The 23915-nt window shown below is 32.8% G+C and overlaps 3 protein-coding genes across 3 annotated transcripts in view; 2 read left to right on the top strand and 1 right to left on the bottom strand.

Annotated features, from left to right (window-relative positions):
* Positions 1-871: 871 nt before the first annotated feature.
* Positions 872-2799, bottom strand: LOC111054649 (yrdC domain-containing protein, mitochondrial). The gene has a single exon (XM_039429030.1). The coding sequence runs from the start codon at positions 2028-2030 to the stop codon at positions 1350-1352; it is 681 nt and encodes a 226-aa protein (XP_039284964.1). The 5' UTR covers positions 2031-2799; the 3' UTR covers positions 872-1349.
* Positions 2800-5431: 2632 nt separating this feature from the next.
* LOC111054644 (ubiquitin-60S ribosomal protein L40) lies at positions 5432-10949 on the top strand. The gene is made up of 2 exons (XM_039429029.1): positions 5432-5647; positions 10671-10949. Exons 1-2 carry the CDS (start codon positions 5464-5466, stop codon positions 10865-10867), a joined length of 381 nt encoding a protein of 126 aa, XP_039284963.1. The 5' UTR covers positions 5432-5463; the 3' UTR covers positions 10868-10949.
* A 1859-nt stretch (positions 10950-12808) lies between these two features.
* Positions 12809-23915, top strand: part of LOC111054651 — a 96292-nt gene continuing 85185 nt past the window's right edge. Inside the window, exon 1 of the mRNA XM_039429028.1 lies at positions 12809-12980. The gene's annotated coding sequence lies outside the window, so the exon portion shown is untranslated. The remainder of the gene's footprint in view (positions 12981-23915) is intronic.

The following is a 23915-nucleotide window of genomic DNA, read 5'->3' as shown; positions in this document are numbered from 1 at the left end:
AATAGTTTCTTAAATTTCTCAAAACCTCTTTGATGCTTACTAATTTCAATTTCAGAAATTAGTGAAATCATAACCTTTTTCGGACTAGTCTAAATTTGGGAGAGAAATAGTACAAGGAGTATCCCTAGTTTTTCTCCCCTGGTCAGTGATTTCTTGTAAAAAATTAGCAATAAACACGTTGGATAAATTCTCAGAATGGCCATTGAGGCAGTAGTATCTCTTTAATCCAGCCACTCTAAATATGAAAATATACAATTCTCCACTTCGGAAAAATATATAACGATGGTTTTTAGTAGAATGGGAATAGCAGAAGCTCTAAGTCTTCAGTAACATTTTTATAATCTCAGTATCCCGTTGATATCTTCCACTTTCTTCTAACGAGATAGGTAATTGAAAGCCAGAAAATGCAGACTGTTTCGCAAAAACTCCTGTAATATTCATAGGAAAAAGGCTAACTCACACTATAGTGAAATTCACTTCAAATAACTTTCATCAATAGTTGAATAAAAAGCAATGACGTTAATTATTAGGAATGCTGACCGTTTGAAGTAAATCTCTAATATTTTTGTTTTGACAGGAACTAACTGAATAGAAGTTTATATCTTTATTTCACTGAGTTGTGTTCTTGTCAAAATAAAAAATGATTTGATTTGATCTCACTAGACATGGATAAACGGCGATTTTCTTTAAGATTACCTATTTATTCATATAAGTGTGATTATTTTCCCTTTTTTTTAAATAAGAATTGTGTCAGTTGGTGTGTAGGCTATTTTACAAACGTTATATAATAATGATTAAACTACAAAAGACATAAGTAACGCCTCGGAATCCTCAATGCTAAAGACAAGCTGGATAAATAAATGAATGAGACTTAATAATCCATAATATTTATATTGGTAATTCAAAGATAACAATTTCCAAAAGATTCATTTTTCAACACTTCTTTCAATTCTACAAACCCTCATCTCTACCTATAAAAATCTTTTAGTATTTAGTATACTCTAAAGTTATATAATATCACATTACAATGATTGAGGAATATTGGAATCTCTAACTAGCAATCTTGTTCTGCTAATGATAAGGAATGAGGATGACAAAACGGGATTAAGCATTAGATTATGATAAATGACCACAGTTTATTTGTATGAAGTCCATTTGAATGGAGTCCATTTTTGGATTATCGGTTCCAAATTTCACCTCAGTAACCACGAATTGAGATTACGAACACTATGGGAATGCACACCATAAAATATCTGTAAATTTTTCATTTCTTCAATTTTCGGTCTTCAATCTTCACCTCAGCAATTCATTATTCCATTCTCTTCAATGTTCGGTCTTCAAACTGCACCTCAGCGACTACACCTCAACAACCCGCGTTTGGTAAGCTTAGCGTACGTCTCACAGGCCGCCTGCCCTTCCCTGACCACTGCAAACCGTCCCCCCACACTCAAATCCAAAATCGTCGAGCCCAACCTGTCGTTCTCCAAGCGACCGCCATCGAACACTGCACCCAAATGCTTCCAGATCGCATCGAACTCTTCCACCGCCAGCGAACTTGGCTCGTTACTGATGTTTGCACTGGTCAACGCCAGAGGTCGTCCAAGTTCGTTGGCCACTATCTGAATGAATGGGTGGTCGGGAACACGAATGCCCACCTTTTCAACGTCGGGGTTTAGGTTTCGGTTCAACCTGTTGCTTCTATCAAACAACAAAGTCACAGGTCCTGGTAACAGGTCGTTCAACACATCGTTTGTAACAGTTCTTGTGTTCCCCCATAAACTCACATCCTCCACCCTTCCCACACAAATTGCAATAGGTTTTTTACAGTCTCTAGATTTGATTGTGTACAATCTACTCAACGCAACATCGTTTTGAGCGTCACAAGCAATACCGTAGATAGTGTCTGTGGGAAGTCCAATCACCTCTCCGTTTTTCAAAAGTCTAACAGCTGTTCGAACACATTCTGAATCTCTCGTGATGCAACGGGCAACTTGCAGCCCGAGATCTACAATCAAAGGAAATTTGAGCATTTTACAGATGTTGTAACTGGTTTCAGACGGTTCTGGTTGGATAAAATCCGAGTGTTATCCAATGGTTGACAAGTCAAACAGTTTATATAAACGTTTTCAGACGATCGAACTTGGAAAAAATCTGAGTGGAGCAATGGTAGACAAGTCAGACTGTTTGTAAAAGTCTTGAGATGAATTCAGTTGGATAAAATCCGAGAAGTAGAGATGGTAGACGATACAGATTCACCCGCGTACATCTACCTGCGAATCAGAAGCAGTAAACATTTCCTTCAAACTTGGCGGATTTCATGAGGTGAACAAAATTATTCACCTCATCACGAAAATTTTGAGTAAAAATTTCTGAGAGTGTTTGCAAATGTTCTTCAAGACAAGACATAGCGGAAATGTTTCAACTTCCTGTTAGAAACAGAGGCCAAAAAACTGACCCAAAATCTTGTTGCATTGAAAAATTGATATTGATGTTTCACCCAGCTTGAAGACAATACAACCAAAATCAACTGAGTTTTAAAAAAATATTTCTCCGTATTCAATATCAAGAAAAACTGAATGTCAATTTGTCATCCAGATCATGTCAATGTAAAAGTCTCACACATCAATGCAGGCCTATACGATTTTCCGTAAATGAATAATACATGTAAAAATGCATAATCATCCTCTTATTTATTATGAATTTCAGAGTTTCAAGGAACATGATAAAAATAAATTATGCATGATAATTGTTTTTCAACTTGTACGTTTATGATAGCTCATATTCCTGTACTGAACAAAATATGATGCATTTTTGAGAAGGGACAGAAGAACAAAGGTTCATCACACACCTGACACATAACCTCAAAAGTAACAGAACATGCATCAAAAATAAATAGTTTACGGTTTTAATTATTACAAGTTTTTAAAATGAGTTATTACAATTGAAACCGGTGATCAAGATGATTGTTAATCAAGAATAAATTATAGGAAGTTGGTTACCGTACTCTCAAATCTCCAAGTTTTCCTATTTACTAATTCAGAAGTCCACCTTTGTATGTTTGAATAGATATGATAAACTAAGTTATATTATCAACTTTGAATTCAAAAACGGATAGAGTAATATTAAGATTTCATTCAAAAAAATAAGTAAATTTTAGTACAAATTATGAATAGGTAGCCTACGTTTATGATTGACTAGTAGTTTAAATGTAATGATCAGTACATTGTATTACGTATAATCATTAAAAGTTATGACTGAAGTTTAAATAAATAAGATTAAAAAATATTTATTCAAAACATGCTGAAAGTATAAATTTGAACCACGGTAAATTAGAAATGTTGTACTTTATACAAGATTAATTTTGTGTAACGGAAAGGTTAACATAACCTCCTCCTAGTAGAACGGAATAGAATTTATATTTTAGTTTGAGAGGCAACGTAATTGTAATACAATAGTGACAATTATTTGTTCTATACAAAGCCTATTATCAATTAGTTAGATCAACCTTATTGTTTCATAAAATCCACAAACTGTTTTGAAAATGTTTTGCATACGTAGACTACCATTGATAAACAATGTCAATTTATGCACAGTACTTTCTTTTAATCAATTGATTCCATCTTATTTATCAAATAAGTATTTGGTATCAATATAATTTAATTTCAACTTTTTAGTATGTTTGTAAGGATGAGGTGAAGGTTTGATTGACCTGCTTTGAAACTTCAGAACTTGCAGCTTAGTTATAAATGATTAAAACAGTTGGGTGAGTGTGTAATACTTTTCATTACTACGAAAGATAATTATATTCCCGTGGGTTGTACACCTCTGGGCTAAACTATACAATCTAAATAGACTATCCACATAGAATCCCATGCATTTTCTAAAGACGTGCAAAGTAGTTGGTATAGATTTAAATGTTGGCATTTTCCCAAAACGTGCATCTAATCCGTGCGTCGGAATCTCTGCGGCTCAAGTCTGACTTGTTCTATGATATAATCTTATATTTTAATGTACCTCTCACACAATTTTGATGGTCTGTGTAATACTGGTATGAGAACTGAAGTGACATAAATTACTAAATAATTTTCCTTGGTTTTCTGTTGCATGCAAATGGGGGAAAAAAATCTGGAAAGAGAAATAGAAACTTTGTGACCTGTCTGTCGTTGTTCAACGTGTTCTGTGTGAGTGTTGGCTCTTCTATGGCTCTTTCCAGATTCTGTTTCTCATCTGGCAACTGCACGCGTGATTATGCATTACAGTCTCGTGTGCACTTGCACATACGTGCATATAATGTAATCATACCTATAATTTTAATTTATTTGACTCTTATTTTTAATTTATTTTACTGTCATCTAATGTTTATTGACGCTTAAAATTGTTTAGTAAATGCAAAATAAGGTATGAGGTATAAGGTAGGCCTAATATATGACTTCAAGATATAGAACAGGACAGGACACAAACACTCTGATAAATTAATTAATAGGTACATATCGTATCCTGATTGTACTATTGTCTAAAATGGTAATAAGGTATTAATTGTAATGTATCTATCTGTCTATCTTAACCAGTTTAATGTAGAAAACAGTAAACTCATCGCCCGCTGCGATCCTTTCCGCAACGCAGCTAGGAAAACACTACCTGTGTCTGCAATAAATATTGAAAAAAATGTCGCAGCTCAACTAATGCGCTTCCATTCTAGTTTCAATTCAATTTTTCAATTCAAAAAATAATTTATTCCGCACAACATAATATTATTACAAAACATTGTACTATCTAACAATACAAAAAATACTAATGAAAATTACAAAATTAATTAGTTCTAGGAAAACTTGCCTTGAGCCAGGCCAACGTGCCGCGGTGTATCGTTTTATTAGCTGTCGGCCGTCAGTGTATGAAACTAAAGCTGAAATTTAATAAAACAAGTGTTGAGTTTGCTTTGATTTGATTTTAAATTTTATAACAACAACCAATACTTCAACAAAGTGAATCTACTGACCTACCCACACATTTTTGAATCTAAAGGTGCGCACAGATTTACGCGCCGCAAACATGAGCAATTCACTTTTAAATAGCTGATGCCAAGCTTTCTATATCTGTATCTTACCGTTTCTGGAAAAATACAGATATAGTCAGCTGATTAAAAGTGAATCGCTCATGTTCGCCGCGCTTATATCTGTACGCACCTTAAGTTAAGTTGATTAGTTTGAGTTCTGATTTTTGATCGATAGCTTTTGTTATTCTTTTATAAAGCCAATGCTCGTTAATAGGAACATCAGATTATGGTTTCCTATCTCCAAAACATTGGTAAATCATAGCTCAAGCATCAACATAATTCAGTATTTCTATCTAGAGATATTGATAATAGTGCTTGGTACAAACCATTTCTATTTTTTATGCTTTTATTTATGCTCAATGATGAAACATTGGATTTCATATAGTTTTATCTGGTTTTAGACACACAAAATGCAGATCTTTGTGAAGCTCGACGATACGTACGCGCTCAGCGTTGAGGAGAGCACGAGCGTCGCAGAAGTGAAGAACTTCGTTTTGGAGAAATGCGGAATCCCGCTTTCAGAACAGTTCCTCGAATTCGAGGGCAAGCCACTAGAAAATGACTTGACCATTGGCGCCTACAACATCAAGAATGGTGAGACTAATCAACTTGTAATATCCACTACTTTGATTTGTTTTAATAAATCAGCATTTCGTGAATAATCATACTCAATATAATAATTAGGGGTGAAGGTGGGTTGTGTGAGTAGCCTAATACCGTATAGCCTATTATTGCTGGAGGTGAATATTGTGTAATACCGTTTTTGTTATCAGATAACATTTATTCAGATTCTGCACGGGGAGTTGGCCCCGGGTTACAATTGAAAACAAAATGAAAACCAGGGGCCATATCGTTGTGCATTATCTATAGTCGTAAAAATTTGAAAATGCAATGCATTTAATAAATATCTAAATGGAAGATAAATTCATGTCAATTAATTGTGTGGTAAAATCTAGGTGGGCTATATTTAGAAAATTATTTGAAAACAATTTTAAAATTCTTACAAATATGTAATTATTGTATAGTATTTTCAAACTTGAATATATTAAAAATTCCATCTTTTTCGTTAGGGCTACTCTTGAATAGAAATAAAGATCTAAGTGCCATTTTTTTAAATTGTTTATTCACGATATGTGTCGGCCATGATGCCATTATCAAGTAATAATGTATTAATATTATTAATCATAATATTTATAAAGTAAAAATATCAATTTACTTGATTATGGCATCATGGCCGAAAAATGTCGTAAATAAACAATAGAAAAGGCTACTGAGATTTTTATTTTTTATTTCTATTATAAAATTTGTTTTTAATCGAATATGACAGCCCTAGTTAGTTTTAAACATGAATAATATTGATGTAGGCTAGCCCTACGTGGATATCATGTGAGCACGGTTTTCAAGGCTTCAGATTTCTCTGTATTCAAAACAATGCTATTGTTTCCCTATGGTATTGTTCAATTTAGAGGTTTGAGAAATCGTTGGTGGGGATGCGATGGAGCCCACAAGGTTGAGGATCAAATGCTGCTATCTCATGTTTCAAGTTTGATTGGAGATCCGAAGAATCCAAATTGTTATTTGTAAGAATTGAATTTGACAATTTGAAAAAAATGTTTGCTCAAAATTAGATAGAGCAAGGGAAGTCCCGTACTACACTGTAAAGATGATAATAATTGTGTACAGGATTAAGAAAACTGAATGAAGAATGAAACCAAAGGTTGTACACACAATCGTCTACCAACTTATCAAGGAAATCTGGATATTGGAGACCAATATCCCTAAGGGAGGGATAGTGATGTAGGCTAGCCCTACGTGGATATCATGTGAGCACAGTTGTCAAGGTGACTGTTTTAGCAACGAACGTTTACAAGTAAATAACTAGTGATAGTTTTATGATGAACGTTCAAAGATGATGTTTTATTTTATTTTTATCTTGTTCAATGTAAACTTTTAATGAATAAAGTGTAAATAACAAAAGCACATTTACAGCAATATTATAGCTTTCTGAGAACTGAATAGCCTACTGTAGTGTCATATTTTAAGGCAAAAAAATGCTGGTAATTCAAATTACCATTTTTTGAATTTTCATTTTTCCATAAAATTCATTAATCTATTGCGTGATTTACATGAACTGTCAGCAAAATTTGTTAAAAAATGGGAAGCTTTGATGTAAGAAATGCTGACAGTTTGAAGTGAATCTCACTATAGTTGCAGTTTCAGTTGATCGTATTTGAAGCCAATGCTCGTTAATAGGAACATCATTATAAGATCTCCTATCTCCAAAACATTGGCAAATCAAAGTCCGAACAGTATTCACTTATCAGTATTTCTTTTTGAAATATTGGTTATGGTGCTCGGTACAGTCAATAAAATTTTACTTTTAATTTGCAACTATCAGCATAGCTTCAATAGAAAGCATTGATCTTATTCATAAGGAGTCTGGTGATATTATCATCAGACTCTACCATCTCAATGTACCTATAACATTATTTTTTTCCATTCAATCAATGCTCACAGTTTGAATTGAAATAGTTATTTGTGCAACTAGTGCGCAAAGTGACAGTTTGCTGCACCGAAAGAAACGTTTACGCCCGAGCCGTAGGCGAGGGCGGAATGGTTTCTTGAGTGCAGCAGAGGAACTTTGCGCACGTATTTCACATTAAGTTTTTCCTACAGTTACCATTGAATATGAAAAGTGGGTAATTATGGGTAAAATTGCCTGAAATCCATCAAATGTTTTTCTGTGTAATTTTATTATTGATAAAAACCTTAATCCTAAAATCCTAAAGTCCTCGTTGTCCTTGGTTATAATATATAATGAATAATAATTAGCGCGTTGTGCTTCGTTGCACCTCTGCTCACTATAGCAGCCACAGCAGTCACTGTTACCAACTTCATTTTGATTTTGCTGCACTGTTGCTCCATATAACCTACTAAGTATTTTGCGTTGCCATGTTGCAAATCTGGAGTGCAGAAAAATTTTTCCCGCACTAGAGCGGAAAAGTGATTCTTTGCGTTCTGTAATCAGTGCAGCAATGGCCACTTTTCAACGTAACTGTAGGAAAAAGTATGTTATTTATAAAGAATGTCGAAAGGAACTGAATCTCAGTAGTAGAGATATAGAATATATTACAGATACATATGTGGCTCAAAATCGCATTTTTATATTGCTAATGTAAAGGATAATTATCTTAGCGCCGACTTGATGCAGATTCTTACGATATCAGTATCAGAGTCAGTAACTGGTACATTGAAAGTATAATTCGTATGATTTCTAATGGGACTATTCTCACTCAGTCCGGCTGAGCGGATTTATGCGAATAATATTTTTATCGCACCGGACACGTTTACTGATACTGATATACAGAATGTTCTGAAAAAAGGTGCTCACATCAAAAGAAGAAAAACCTTCCTATTGACATAGGTCCGAAAATGCTTAGTTACCAAGTTATACAGGGTGAAAGATTTCGTCTAAATTTCAGTTCCCCTGCTGAAACGAAGCCCTATGGGTATTTGTTGGCTCTTGAAATGTACAATTTAGCGTACTTCATGTAAAATGAACTGAAAAATTGAATGAAATTGTTCCCAGACCTGTAGGCTAGCTACAGCAATTTTTGAAGATATGTGACGAAATATGGCAAACTTGGTCCTGTAATAGTATATTTCGCACCTAGGGTCGAAAATGTACGTTTTCCGGATCGAGATCGCGGTTTTCAAGTTCGAGACGAAGTCGAGAACTTGAAGCGTTCGAGAGCCGGAAAAACATTTTTGCCCGTGTTGCGAACGCTATTTTTCGCCACACCAAAAAAAAAACTTCCCAATAGCCTATATAAGAAATTGAAAAATAAATAAAATTCAAACAGCCTATTTTGATAGTTTGAATCTTGGTTATGACAACTTTTACTGTCAATTAATTTCAATATTACTAATTAATAATTTACAATAGTGACCATATTTTTATACTATTAATATTTCGAATAATTGTTTGAATTTTTATAGCTCGCGCTTTGCGCCTGGTGCAATATCTCATGGATAGATGGATGAATAGAATTTTTATTACTATTTTGAAATAATGTGAAAAATTAAATATAATTGCATATTTCACAGTTTTGTCTCGAAATATATCAAAAAAATTTATTGAAATTTAAATTACGGTAACTAATATAAAAAATAGCTAATAAAAGTCGAAATTCATCGACAAAAAAAAATGTCATTGACCGAGATCATGTTTGTTATTCACTGAGCTTTGAGGTTTGATGTATTACGCCTTTACGCTCTCGGCCATTTCGTATTGTTGAACGAGGGGGCCTGACTGAAACACTTAGCCGGTTTGCCGGCATTTCCACAACAAAATATTGCTCTGAAAATAGTTAAATCATAGAGAAAACATTCGAAGATTCAATCTTGAGTGGGCCTAATGTTTTCTCTATATGGTTTAATATTGAATAAAAATTATCTAAAAGTTTTAATAATGAATTACAGAAAAATTACTAGGAATTTTTCAGCCAAGGCTGAGTTTTACCAGTAGGCTTACCTTAAACTTCAGATCTCTGCTGTATTTTCTTATTACCGTATTATTGTTGATTGTATTGCATTAAGAAGTGGAATTCGACAATAAAAAAGAAACAATTATTACTCTATCTCACTTTTAAATATTGATACAATTATTGTACTTTGATTTCAAATTCGATTCTTCACTTTTAAATACTTGCGATACGTACCTTTCTGACAATGGACAATGCAGCCAACATTAAGTATATTGTTGAGGCTATGGAGATATCATCGTATTCTATTGTTTGATATCAAAAACACAATAACAAATATTAAATTATGAAACAGTAATTTATAAAATATATTATAGACATAATACCGCGATTCACGATACATAATTATATAGATTATTACAGTCGTTATGAGATTATCTCTCTATGATTTTTGTGAGATCGGACACGATCAGCTGTTATTCAAGGTCATTTTACAGCCCTAGGGCCGTAAAGTTTTACCGGCCTGGTCGGAAAACAATCACTTTCGGCCTCCATATGACGCACGTAAACCAGCTCATTACATCCAAGTGTGGCGAAAAACATGTTTCTTTAAGGTTTGAAGCAGATTTACTATGTTGAATGAACAATAAACAAAAATATTTTTTTACAGAACTTGTAGAAAATTTAATTTTGAAGAGAAAGATGTAAAATAAGTCTGTAATAGACAAACGTAACCTTTGAAAAAGTAATCATAATTACATACAAAACGCATGAAAAGAGAGCTTAACAGACTTTTTCTATTTTTCATGCGTTTTGTATGTAATTAAGGATTTTTTTCAAGGTTGCGTTTGTCTATTATAGACCTAGTTCACCAATAGGATTTATCAAATTCGAAAAGACAGTCGATGCAAAGTTGTCAATTTGAATATATCCAGTCATTTATGAACTTTCATGAAAAATTAGAACTTCGCACAATTTTGCGACACTTCCAAGTCTCAATTATAGTGACTCAATTCTCAATTATATCTCACTATATAGTGATGGTTTTCTTGTCAATGAATAGAACATAACTTTCTGAATTACTATTGATTGATGTAGTGGACTAATGAATGTGTATTCATCTCTGTCTCCAGACTCGACCATCCACGCGTCGATGTTGCTCCGTGGTGGTGTGATCGAGCCCACCCTGCGCATCCTGGCGATGAAGTACAACTGCGACAAGATGATCTGCCGCAAGTGCTACGCGCGTCTGCACCCGCGTGCCACCAACTGCCGCAAGAAGAAGTGTGGCCACACAAACAACATCAGGCCCAAGAAGAAGCTGAAGTAGACTGTCACTTTTGTTTGCTGTGACTCCTGTTGCAGTATCACTTTTGTTTACTATCACATCCAAATAAAGATGCGGTTTTAAATCGGTGTTTCATTTGTGTCACCTCATAACTAAGCTATTCAAAGTGATATTAGAGGTATTCACTGCTGTTTTAATAAGCTAGAAGCCTTGCGGGACTCGGGACAACGATGGAAGCGGGACAATGTATTGTGTATTGCATTGAATTTATTGACAATCAGAATCATTATATTATACAATAATATGATTGGGAGAAGACATCAGGTCTTTCTCACAAATTTTGAATAAGTTTTGAAAAAAGAATGAGGTTATTTAATTTAAAACATATCATGGCGTAAAAATAGTGTAGATCCTGTTGTTGTCCCAAGTTCCGTACCAGTGTGCGCAAGGCTCAACTATTATTTGCTAACTTGGAATTGTAAGCACCCAATCCAGAACCGTCTTTGGGAAAACCAGCTCAATTCGACTTGGTTGCCCAGCAACCTATAAGCCCGATTCTAGAACTTGATGACTAGGCAACATATACTAGTATTAGACAACATGAGAGTTGAATATCTTAAGGGCCAGACCATGCTAAACGTTTTTTCAGGCGACAACCCAATCAGTAAATTGGAGAGTTATACCAGCCCTACCGATTCTGAAAACGCCTGAAAAAACTGTTAATATGGTCTGGCCCTAAGGCTCCTATACATTCAACCACCAGTCTTGCTAGAGATCAAATATGGTTGCTTAGAGAAACAATAGCATAGGTAGATAACCCACGGTAAGAGGCGTTTATGTCTCAACTTTTACTGTTATGTCAAGCCGATAGTCCACGTAGTTCTTTCCTGTGAAGCTGTGTGACGTTGGTAGCCTCTCATATTGTATGAGATAACAGTAAAAGTTGCGACATAAACGCTATTTTTTCTCTATGTTAGTATAAAGCTAGCTCGAACTCTAGAAAGGCTGATGGGCTGGCGACTCGAATGAGACAGCAAAATCTGATTGGTGGTCGCCAGAACCTGGTGATCCTTTCTAGTTTAATGAGCGCAATAAGAACTAATGCCCCCCGACTCTTTCGGGGCAATTTGTTCCAATGAATTCCTCCTCTGCTTGGTAGAAAAAAAATCGTTCTCAATGGGATGTCACACATTTTCATTCTGCTTTCTGAACACCCCTTTAAGATCGAATGGTATTATTTTTCTACCAAGCAAAGCAGAAATTCAATGGGAAGCATTTTACTGTTGGTGTACGTTTTAGGAAATCAACCTTGGATAAAAAACGTCATTCAACAAAATAAACACCATAAGAACCAATAAACAAATTTGACGAATGTACGGACACTGAGTAAAAACATATTCTCATATAAAAGGGTTCCTTCATCCGTGGTACGGATGATCTCACTTCACCGTTTTTAAATAAGACTTGGAACCAAGGCTTACCTATTGATGAATTTTTTGGACGGTAACCGTGTCCTAGCGATTCGAATCCATTAAAATAATATTTCAGAAAATTTGAATAGTGTTCGAATAAAATAGAATACGGTAATACATGTGCCGTATTGTCTTTTAAGTTATATTTGTAGGATTACACACAGTTTTAATATAACAAGAAGTCAAGTTCTCTATATTAGCACATTGGAGCAATATAATATTAAATGTATGCTAATAATAACTTATGATTCTTCTTCACTATTGTACTTCAAGTCCCTGGAGCTCCATGAAATGGAAACAGAATAGGGCACTTCACTGTAATAGCAGAGAAAACTTCTTTAATTGTATTCTGTGGTAATAGTCTATCCGCTCTGGAATTTCTTCCTCTAGTACGTCTTTTAGAACACAGATGGCGTAAAAGCACCAATCTGGAATTCTCCGAATATTCTCAGTGAGAGAGAATGGAAGGGCGCAAGAATCTTGTGCTACAGGTTCTATCTTCTATCTCCTGGCACTTCAGTTTGCTATCTTGGTTCGCGGAGCATGCTTCAGGTGCTAACTCATATCAAATAAAATCGCGGCTGTTTTCGAGTTTTAGTTGAACGCCTACGAACTAACGAAAAGTTTAATTCAACTACAGCCATGGATTTTAACGTTTGATTCAACTATAAGCGGTGTTTTTGGTAAGTTAACTCTTGGAAAAATGTCTTAAAATATAGAACCATATTCGCAAACTTCAAATAGATTTATTTAAATGCGTAAAAAACATTGCTGCAATTCTCACATATTATTTTTTAATGTAAATGAATAATATGCCACTTTGTAAGAACTAATTGAGTTGTCAAGTACCTAATATATTATGGATTACTGAATATTGTTCTACTCTACTGGCATGATTCTTTTTGAAATAGGTAGGTAGTCATTGCAACTTTGCAACCTTGAATTTCCAAATCGGATGAACGCAAGGCTTCTTGCTGATAGCTGATACTTCCTACAAAGGACAAATTGCAAGATTCCAGACTCTGATTATTGCATATAGTGTACTCATTCATTTTTTGTTTGAAAGCTAGAATTTAAAGTTGAATGAGATGATTTCAGTATTCCATTTATGAGTAAACATTTGTTTATCTCTGTTATATGATACACATACAGCACCCACGTGTCCAATTATGTTAACTTATATCAGTTGCATTTTTTTTATACATTGTGTCATCACTCTCTTTCTGAAAATGATGAAAAATATTGGGGCTATTTTGACAAAATTGTGAAGAAGCTCTTTTCCCTTGTGATTTATAAGATTTCACTGAGGAACTGCACCCAGTTACATTTATTTATATCAACAATTTTCCTATCACCCAGCTCGCACAAGCCTGGAGCATGTGTGGGCATCATCACTAAGAGACAGAAAATAAGGAATAGTTCAATTCTTGATTGACTTGGTGCTTCTTTTCTATGGCCGTTGAAGTCTCTGGATTTATACTACAGTACTGCATGTAATAATAGCAGAGAAAATTATTTTATTTTGGAGTCAAACTCATGTCTGTATGTAAAGGAATATTTTTCTCTTATTCTTTTAATGTTCTAGAATATTTCTAATATTTTCTACTTTTTGTTAAGCACGTTATCGTATAATGTTGGCTTGATTAAGGTACCGGTAGCCTAGGTACTTGAAACTTGAACTATCAATTACAGGTACCGGTATTGAAAAAAATATGTTAATATCATAAATGCAATATTTTCAATTAAAAAATATAATTATGAATTATAAGATTTACATTTTACTGGTATTTTTGCATGTTCAGCATTCTTTCCTCATATTGTAAATCTACAATATAGCCTACATAAACGTTTTCTGATATTTATAAAATAGCAGGCATATGCGTAGGCCTTACTTATTATATTGTAGGAGATAATTTATTGTCATTTTGTATTATCTGTCTTCACATCACTCTGTGTATGATGATAAGTTATAACACTGAACATTTTTAAACTAGGTCGTCCATTATGCTATAATATTTGTGTGAGTGATTAAGATTCAGTTCTCATGCTCCATAATACTTCTTTAAACAGCTTATTGTCTTGGCAAATACAACCATTTCTTTCATTCTCTGGTGCGCCAATTATGAAAATTATCACGCGAGCCGATGCAAAATTACTCAACAACTTGCTTTGTTTTACTTTCTGAACTTTTGACTGTCGTTTCTATCCTATAGGTCCCAGATGTAATAATTATTATCATTCTTTAGAATATTTATCTCCTGTCCATCTAGCATGAAGAAAATGTAGACTTTCTATTTGTGTAAAGCTTGCTTTTGAATAACTGTTAGTTCATTCACGGTATCCTGCTGTAGTGAGACTCATATCATACTGTCAGCATTGTTTTGACGGGAAGCATTAATGCTATTAATGGAGATTGGTGACAGCTTTGAGAGAATCCCACTATATCTTAAAAAGTAACTGTAGCACTCTAGCACATACAGTTAATAAATGGGACTGTGGTTTATATTATATTTATATTAAGAATGACTGAGGTTTATATTTGAAATGAAATGAAATATTCCTCTGAAAAGTGTCCCGTAAATTTATATCATTGTTCCATTCATGGTTTTCCCATTTCGCTCATATACTAATGCTCAGTCGATAAAAATTGGTGATTTTTTATCTAATACTGGCTATCCCAAAGTACCTATGTCTTCTTAGCTGAATAAATAAAATAATTATATTAATAAAAATATAAATCTGAGTACCCTTTTTAAATCATTTCGTCACAAAATAAATAATAATTATAATTGTGGCGAATGGATACTCAGTTTTTTATTTTATTTATATAAAAAAGTAGCCCTAAAGAAAAAAGACAAAATAATTATAATAGGCTACAAGAGAAGAAGACTATTCTTAAATTTAGAGAATTGAAAATGGTTGATGAATTAAATTAAAATTTCGAAAATATAGTCATCGGTTAAATATATGGATACAGTACGGTGCACTTGAAAAATAATATGGACCAGAAGTAACTAAGATGAGCTGACATACATCGGCAGCAAGTAGCCTATTTGAATTTTGAAGTTGAACTTGCAAAAATAAACAGCGGTAGTTGACAGCAAGAAGCCAGTCTTGAGAATAAGTTAACTTGCTTTGAAAGTTTGCAAAAATAGGGTAGCTGATATTCTTCTCATTCAAGCTATTTTTGAAAGATGAAGTTTGTCTCGAATTCAAGTTAAAAATAAACTTCATCATTACTGTAGGGACCTGCCTACTTCAACATTGCCCACCACATAAGCTTGAAACCCATCAATTATAATAATTCATTTTTCAATCTTAAACTGCGTTAAATTTTTGATTGTAATTTGACATAAATTTCATAATATTCTAATACCTTTCGCAGCCTTTTTTAGCCTAACGGCTCACCAGCTGTTATTGTTGCCTACAAGATTAGACAACAGTGGGACGAAGCCTAGCCTGTGCTGTATCACTCAAGGCCACATGTAGGAAGTGAATATTACCTTGCACTCACTGCTATGAGATTCGATATGAACTGTCAGCATTTCTTATAAATAACATCCATGTTTCCCATTTAACCAATGATGACAGCTTGAAATGAACCTCACTACAGAATTTAGATTGGCGGATGACTAAAATCGATTTCATAATCATTTTATAGTTGTTTCTGTGTCAAAATGCAATCTATTTTGAATAATGTGGGTCCACTAGGTTTGGTTTGCTTTCTGTTTAGCCTACAAGTCAAGAAAAAATAAAACCCTTGAAAAATAACGGTATGAATGAAAATAAATGCTCTTTTAAATAATATTAATTAATTATTATTATTAAACGAAAATCCAAATTAAATGCTGTAATTCACCCCGAAGACTTTTGCTACTGCAAATATTGACAACAGGGTAAACAGCTAGATGGAAATTCGATGAGCGCTACTATTCAAAAATTATTTGTCAGCCCGGGAATCGAACCCAGTACCTCCTAATTGCCGGTCAGGAATGCTTATCCTTACACCAAACTGACAATCTCTGGATTATTATAATATCAATTATATCGGTATGGTGGTCATGTAGGTCTATATTTGGTTTTGAAGCATCTAAATTTAAAAATGTACTTTGTGAAAATAATTGAGAACTGACAATTTTGTGAAGTGAACAACTACAAGACTTAACCTATTTTGACTATGTGTGTAACCTTATCTAAATTTGGGAGAGGAATAGCACAAGGTTACCTTATTTTTTCTCCCCCTATCGTTTTTGATGATGTACTTATTGTATCAATCGATAAAGAATAAATAATATGATGTACTATTTCTTCTGCTATAATAAATAAAAATAGAAATTTGGAAACTGGATATTAGAGTGTTTTTCGAGTGGAAGATTGAGGAACATTGAGATTTACTTCAAATCATCAGCGTTTCTTATAAATTAAATCAATGCTTCTTTCATTTCAACTACCTTATGCTAAAAGTTTGATGTAAATCTCAGCACTATAGTCCCATCGAGTATTCAAATGATAAATATAGTAGGAGTGCATATTTTGTAATTCATTTAAATCCAATTACTAAAAAATCACAGCTTCTCAATCAATGAACAGTTCCAAGGTAGCTAGCCTAAACAATGTTTTGTTTTGGCTGATGATTTAGCATCGATTAGCTAATATAATTTGTAAATGGTATATGGTACACTCTGGTAATGGATACGACCTGTTGGCGTGAAAATGGTAATTTTTCGATGACAATTCACTAAAATGAAACGTTTGTGGTGGGACTAACTTCAAACTGTCAGCACTGGCTGAATGGGAAGCATTTATTTATTAGAAGGAATATTCTGACAGTTTAAAGTGAATCTCACAACAACTATAGATTTGAAGAACGTGGCAACCTGAAATTGATTTACACTGAAATCGATTTTATTAACGTGAGTTCTGAAAACTGTATGGAATTAAACATCAATTATTTCATTCATATCAATTTATTTCATCCAAGTATCGTGCAATTCAATCTATTTGAACCTTTGAAAGCTCCAATGGAATCAGCGTTGAACTAATCCAATGATTGTTGTCTACTCACTTTGATAATGTAGTGTTATGATACTAATATTGTGAAAAATCTTGTATCTCATAGTTGAAATTCGAAGATTGAAAATAATAATAGGTATAGTCTATAAAAACTCTGACAATAGAATAAGGAGTGTATATTATTATTCAAAGTGGAATGAGCAATACTCTTCAACAGAGACTGTATATCTCTTGTATAGATAGATTATCTTCTCTATTTTATTCTATCTTAAAATTTTGTTTAATTTAATTACATTTAATTTTTAGTAATTCTAATCAATGGACTGACTATGTTTTTGTGTTTTGAAAGAGTTTCTCTATTGTGAAAATCAAATATAATAAGATAAGAAATGAATAAATTATTAACTATAATATTTCATTAACAACTATCTTCTTTGAATATTATCATACTGTAATATTACATTTTTCTTCTCACATTGGAATCGAATCTTCAATTCGAGATCTTTGGAACTTTATAGTAAATGTCAGAGTTATCAATAGACAGACAAATTTTTTGACGGAGAATTTATTATCGTAAATGTTTGTTGCATTGTTCCATAATGTCACCGAGGTAGGGTTAACAAATTACTAAATAAATCGTTTATTTGAATAGAATATATGTATAAAAATTTAAAATAACATTTTCAAATTAAAGTTTTATTGAGAACAGATGTAGAATGTGAATTCTAAATTTATAAGTTATAATTTTGTGTTGACGTGTCTGTAAAGATCGATATTGAAGAGGGCGTTGGTTTGGTGACTTTCAACTTTGCTTTTCCTGTCTGACCTTCTTCTGAAACTAATGGCTGGCTGTTGCTTGTATAATTTTGTGCTCTGAGTTATTGTCTGTTTAAATGAATTTATTAATGTTTTAGATTGAAGTTTATATAAATTTTTGTGCAAAATTCGCTATTAGTGTAGTAAAGCCAATAGCCACTGTGTTTCAACTGCAAGCTAGATAAGTATTTTTTAGTTCGTAATAATTCTGAAATCATTAAGCTTATAAGTTATTGTTCGTTTTATAATTCTGTGTTTTTGCCAAAATTTTCATCTGAAGATTATAAGTTAATTTGCTCTGAAAACTGGATTTCTCATTCATAGGCAATAGATCCATTCACAGTTTATCAAGTATCTATTTTATTGGAGCCGACAACTTTCCTTAGTGTGATAGGTGTTATATGCTATTCCAACCGTTTAAGGAAAAATTGGTAGCACGGCAAATGGTACGCCCTGGTGTGGGACTGAATCACCACATTTGTTCCAAATGTTACCCCTGTGGTGGGACCGAATTACAAAATAAATATGTCCCAAATGGTACACCATGAAATCCCTGGTTATAGAAATTATTAGTAGATAGATATCTTGATAGGTTATGAATGGTTTGTTGCTGAGTGGGAGATCGGTTCAAGAGAGATCAAGTTTTAATGAATCAGTGCATATTACAAAATGGCAACATTAAAAATGATCTGAATCTTATAGCATTCTTAACACAAAGGTTTGATAAGCTAGATGCTAGATTTGATGAGTTAAATGCTAAATTTGATAAGCAAAATGCTAAGTTAGACCAAATGTTTAAAAATCAAAATGCTAGGTTTGATGATATGAAGCAAGAATGTACTAGCATTAGACTAGAGCAGGTTAGTATAAACCTTCTATTGAAAGATGCACATGAAAAATTGAGTGATAACCATGAAAATGAAAACAATTTGAAGCATGATAATAGTAGTGTTAAGATACAGGATCAACTCATTCAAGTTTCTGACAATGTAGGCCTAGTTACTGTTGTTGAAAAAGTCAACCATAGTGAAAGTATAGAATTGAGTAAAGAAGTAGGTAGGGAGTTGTCTTCATTGAAAGTCAACTATCAAGAAAGTACTATTGCTACATTGAAGGTTAGGAAAACAGTAAACAAATCAAATGTTTCTATGGATCAGATTACTACATCAAAAGTTAGGAAGATTGTAAACAAAATGAATGATTACATGAGACAGGTTTCTGTGGAGGTTAGGAACAATGTGAACAAAATGAATGTTGCTTTGAGTCAAGTTGATGAGTTCAACTTTCAACTGAGAATTGAAAAGATGTATGCTATGCATTCTCAAGTGAACATGACGAACTTTTGTAGGCAAAACTGCTTGGTTGAAACAAATGAAACCATGAATAAAATCATACTATTGAAGAAAACAAAACACAAAGTTTCCATTGATGTGCTAGTATTCAAAGGTTGTTTCAAGTTGATTATTTACAAGATGATGACTATGAATCACATGATGAAAGGGTATTCCCCAACACACAATGATTAGGAATCCTGTGTCATGCCGGGATTCAGAATAGCAATGACCGTAAATACTACGTATGGTAAGAGTCCATAATTGTATCTTTTTTCTTTCCTGTAGCCTATTTTCTTGGCCCTTGATCTTTTCAAATTTCAATTCTTTCCTGTCTTTGTGTAATATTCAGTAAGTTTCTTCTATGATGCATATCTTAACCAATCTTGTCCATAGTCATTTAAATTTGTATTTTTTCTGAAATAATATTAGAAGTTGAAATAGTAGCTTATTTTCCTAATCTTTAAATTGTTGATAAAACTTAACTTTTCTAAAATCTATCCATTGTAGTGTAAAGAATTGTGTGCTTGTGACATATTTTTTCATCATGTATCACTTATGTGAAGTGTATCAATTTTGTGTGTATTGTTTTAGGGAATTTATTTACCCAGTTTTCTTTTTCTCTTCTTTGTATTGTTTTAGGGAACTTATTTACCCAGTATTTCATCTTGATCATCTTTGTATTATAATCTTGAAATGTTTATACTTATTATACAGTCTTTAAATTTTAAATTATTTTAAAAAAATATTTGGTTCAATTTAAAACGTTTTGTTATATTATTAATTGAAATAAGTGTTTTGTAATTGATTTTTTTTTTCAAATTTTAAAACTGTTTGTTCTATAAATTTTGATATGATTGATTATCGTTTGAAATGGATGCTGGAGTGTATGTAGAATTTTTAGTGGGGTTTGTTGATTAGAATTTTGCTGGTATGTGATTGTTTTTTTTTTGAGATGGAAACCCATTATTGCCTAAAGAAGGAATAACAGAGGTTATGACTTAGAGAGGCAGTAATGAGATAATATTTTTTGTGTTGATTACTTATGTTGATTGCCATAGATGCAAAAATTAATGATTAATAATGTTGATTGCCATAGATGCAAAATGATGATTAATTATGAATATTGTTTGCCTTTGAAGCAAAATATTATTGATGTTTTGAATGGTTTCTTGTTTAATGTTTGATAGTAAAGTTTTGTCATGAAATGTAGTTTGTGTTTAGAACATTGAAAAGTCGAAATAAACTATAGTATCCAACAAACGATGATTAACAATATTAAATAATTTGCTTTTTATACAATTTTTGAACAAATTAAAACTAAATAATTTTGAAACCCTGAATGATAAATCATAAATGTGAAATGAACATGCTATAAATGAAATGTTATATTAATAATAATGAAATGCAAATATATTATGAAATGATTGAATAGAAGACCAAATGTCTGAAATTATTGAAATATGTATTGAAATTAAATTTTGTTGTGTTGTTATGATGTTTGTTTTTTACAATTTTGATAATGATACAGGGTGTTATGAAATTATATTTCTATTTTGAAGAATGGATTAAAATGTTGATATTTGAACAGTGAATAAATGAATGATTTTTTTTTTTAAATTTATCATTGATATGTCCATATTTCACAATTTATGTATTGCTGACTGTATAATAAGATGTTAACAAATTTCAATTTCATATATATTTAAAATAATTTTTATGTGTATTAGATTGTATTGATAGCCTAATCAAGTTTTTCTTTTTAGTTTATAAGTATTTTAAGATAACAGGTACAGCACAGACATTAACATTGAAATAGTTATCATGTGAATCTCGAAATCAGTAACAAGTGAACGCCATGAAGAGTGTTAAGAACATTTGGGTGATTTTCAAACTAGTGTGACATAACTACGCCAATATCTACGCCTAAATCTACGCTGCGGCCTACACCAATAACTACGTCAATGTCAACACCAATATCAACACCAATAACTACGCCAAAATCTACGCCGATGCCTGCGCCGAAGCCAATATCTGCGCCAATGCTGATGCCAAAATCTGCGCCAATGCTGATGCCAACAACAAAAATCAATGCCAATGCCTGCGCCAATGCCAATAGCTACGCCAATGCCAAAATCTGTGCCAATGCCAACAACAAAAATCAATGCCAATAGCTACGCCAATATCTGCGCCAATGCTGATGCCAACAACAAAAATCAATGCCAATGCCTGCGCCAATGCCAATAGCTACGCCAATGCCAAAATCTGCGCCAATGCCAACAACAAAAATCAATGCCAATAGCTACGCCAATGCCTGCGCCAATGCTGATGCCAACACCAAAATCAACGCCGATGCCTGTGCTGATGTCAATAGCTACGCCAACGCCAATGCCAATATCAACGCCAATGCCAAAGCCGACACCAAAGAATACGCCAATAGCAATGCCAACGCTTATTGCTGACTCTGTATCTCAAACTTCAACACTACTGCATTACCTGGAGGTAATTGCCATCCATGTTCACATTCACAACTTTGAATTCAGAAGAACAGTCACAGTATCATGAAAGAATTGATTCAAAAAATCCTCTCCTAAATTATTCCTGTATGCAGAACTCTAAACCTTGAAAGCTGAAAATATAAAACAAAACCAAACCTTACCTAAATTAATCCTCACCTAAATTAATCCTGTATGCAGCGTCTATCTCTTTTCCAAAAAAAAAATGAATTACATTGTCATTTCAAGCCTGAAATGTACATTGTATAATTACAAATATGATACAAAATTTATGTGACTGTATTGAATTTGGAATGCAGCCGTCTACTACAAACATGAAGCAATGCTAACTGAGATGTCACCTGTATCGAGTTTGGTATGCAGCAGTCGACTACAAGTATCAGCCCAACACTACCTGCATCCAGATCAGCCCAACACTTAACGTCATCACATTGGAGTCACACTTAACTGAAAATCATACTGAGTGCCTTAACGGACTGTTTTCCAAAATGTGCATCAATAAAATCAACCGCATCAGTAGTGAAAGAAATGAACATTTTTCGATTTATTGAAATTTTATGTGAAAATTAAATGTAACAATTCATCAATTCATTTAAAAAAAAAAAAAAAAAAAAAATAATAATAATAATAAATTTTTTATTCAACATACTAAAATTTTTTTTATGCAATAAAAATTAAATTTTTCTATCTATTAAATTTATGTGCAATTTCAAAAAAAACTATTCTTTACATATTAAACTTTCTGTTGAGATATTTTTCTTTAAATTATAAAGCTAAATCAAAAGTAATATTGATATTCTATATTTTGAGATATTGTTTGGAAACATATAACAAACGCTATTGATGAATTTTTATAATAATTTTCAATATTTTTGGATGACATGTAATGTTTTTCTAGAAAAAATTGTTACTGTTCTCGAATTTAAATTTCAACAATTTTCATTAGGGTCAATGTAAATTTTTTTTCTTTGAATTTTCAAACAGTAAAATTTTTTTTATGTCAAGAGGGGGGTATTTGTAATATTACATTTTTCTTCTCACATTGGAATCGAATCTTCAATTCGAGATCTTTGGAACTTTATAGTAAATGTCAGAGTTATCAATAGACAGACAAATTTTTTGACGGAGAATTTATTATCGTAAATGTTTGTTGCATTGTTCCATAATGTCACCGAGGTAGGGTTAACAAATTACTAAATAAATCGTTTATTTGAATAGAATATATGTATAAAAATTTAAAATAACATTTTCAAATTAAAGTTTTATTGAGAACAGATGTAGAATGTGAATTCTAAATTTATAAGTTATAATTTTGTGTTGACGTGTCTGTAAAGATCGATATTGAAGAGGGCGTTGGTTTGGTGACTTTCAACTTTGCTTTTCCTGTCTGACCTTCTTCTGAAACTAATGGCTGGCTGTTGCTTGTATAATTTTGTGCTCTGAGTTATTGTCTGTTTAAATGAATTTATTAATGTTTTAGATTGAAGTTTATATAAATTTTTGTGCAAAATTCGCTATTAGTGTAGTAAAGCCAATAGCCACTGTGTTTCAACTGCAAGCTAGATAAGTATTTTTTAGTTCGTAATAATTCTGAAATCATTAAGCTTATAAGTTATTGTTCGTTTTATAATTCTGTGTTTTTGCCAAAATTTTCATCTGAAGATTATAAGTTAATTTGCTCTGAAAACTGGATTTCTCATTCATAGGCAATAGATCCATTCACAGTTTATCAAGTATCTATTTTATTGGAGCCGACAACTTTCCTTAGTGTGATAGGTGTTATATGCTATTCCAACCGTTTAAGGAAAAATTGGTAGCACGGCAATACACTAATAGACTTGCGAAGTGTCTTGAGAAATTTTAGAATGGTCCTCTAAAATCGGTGTTTCTCTTTGATCTTCAACGGCTTTGATTAGTCAAACATGTTTTCAAAATATGAGAA

Source organism: Nilaparvata lugens, chromosome 5, assembly GCF_014356525.2.
Source record: "Nilaparvata lugens isolate BPH chromosome 5, ASM1435652v1, whole genome shotgun sequence".
In the NCBI taxonomy this organism is placed as follows: domain Eukaryota; kingdom Metazoa; phylum Arthropoda; class Insecta; order Hemiptera; family Delphacidae; genus Nilaparvata; species Nilaparvata lugens.
Note: the sequence above shows the minus strand (reverse complement) of the source record. Positions and strands in the feature narration are given on the sequence as shown.

Coding starts and splice junctions, on each gene's coding strand:
- LOC111054649 (XM_039429030.1), bottom strand. CDS start 2,030: ATGCTCAAATTTCCTTTGATTGTAGATCTCGGGCTGCAAGTTGCCCGT.
- LOC111054644 (XM_039429029.1), top strand. CDS start 5,464: ATGCAGATCTTTGTGAAGCTCGACGATACGTACGCGCTCAGCGTTGAG. Junction 5,648..10,670: donor CGCCTACAACATCAAGAATG/GTGAGACTAATC, acceptor CTCTGTCTCCAG/ACTCGACCATCCACGCGTCG.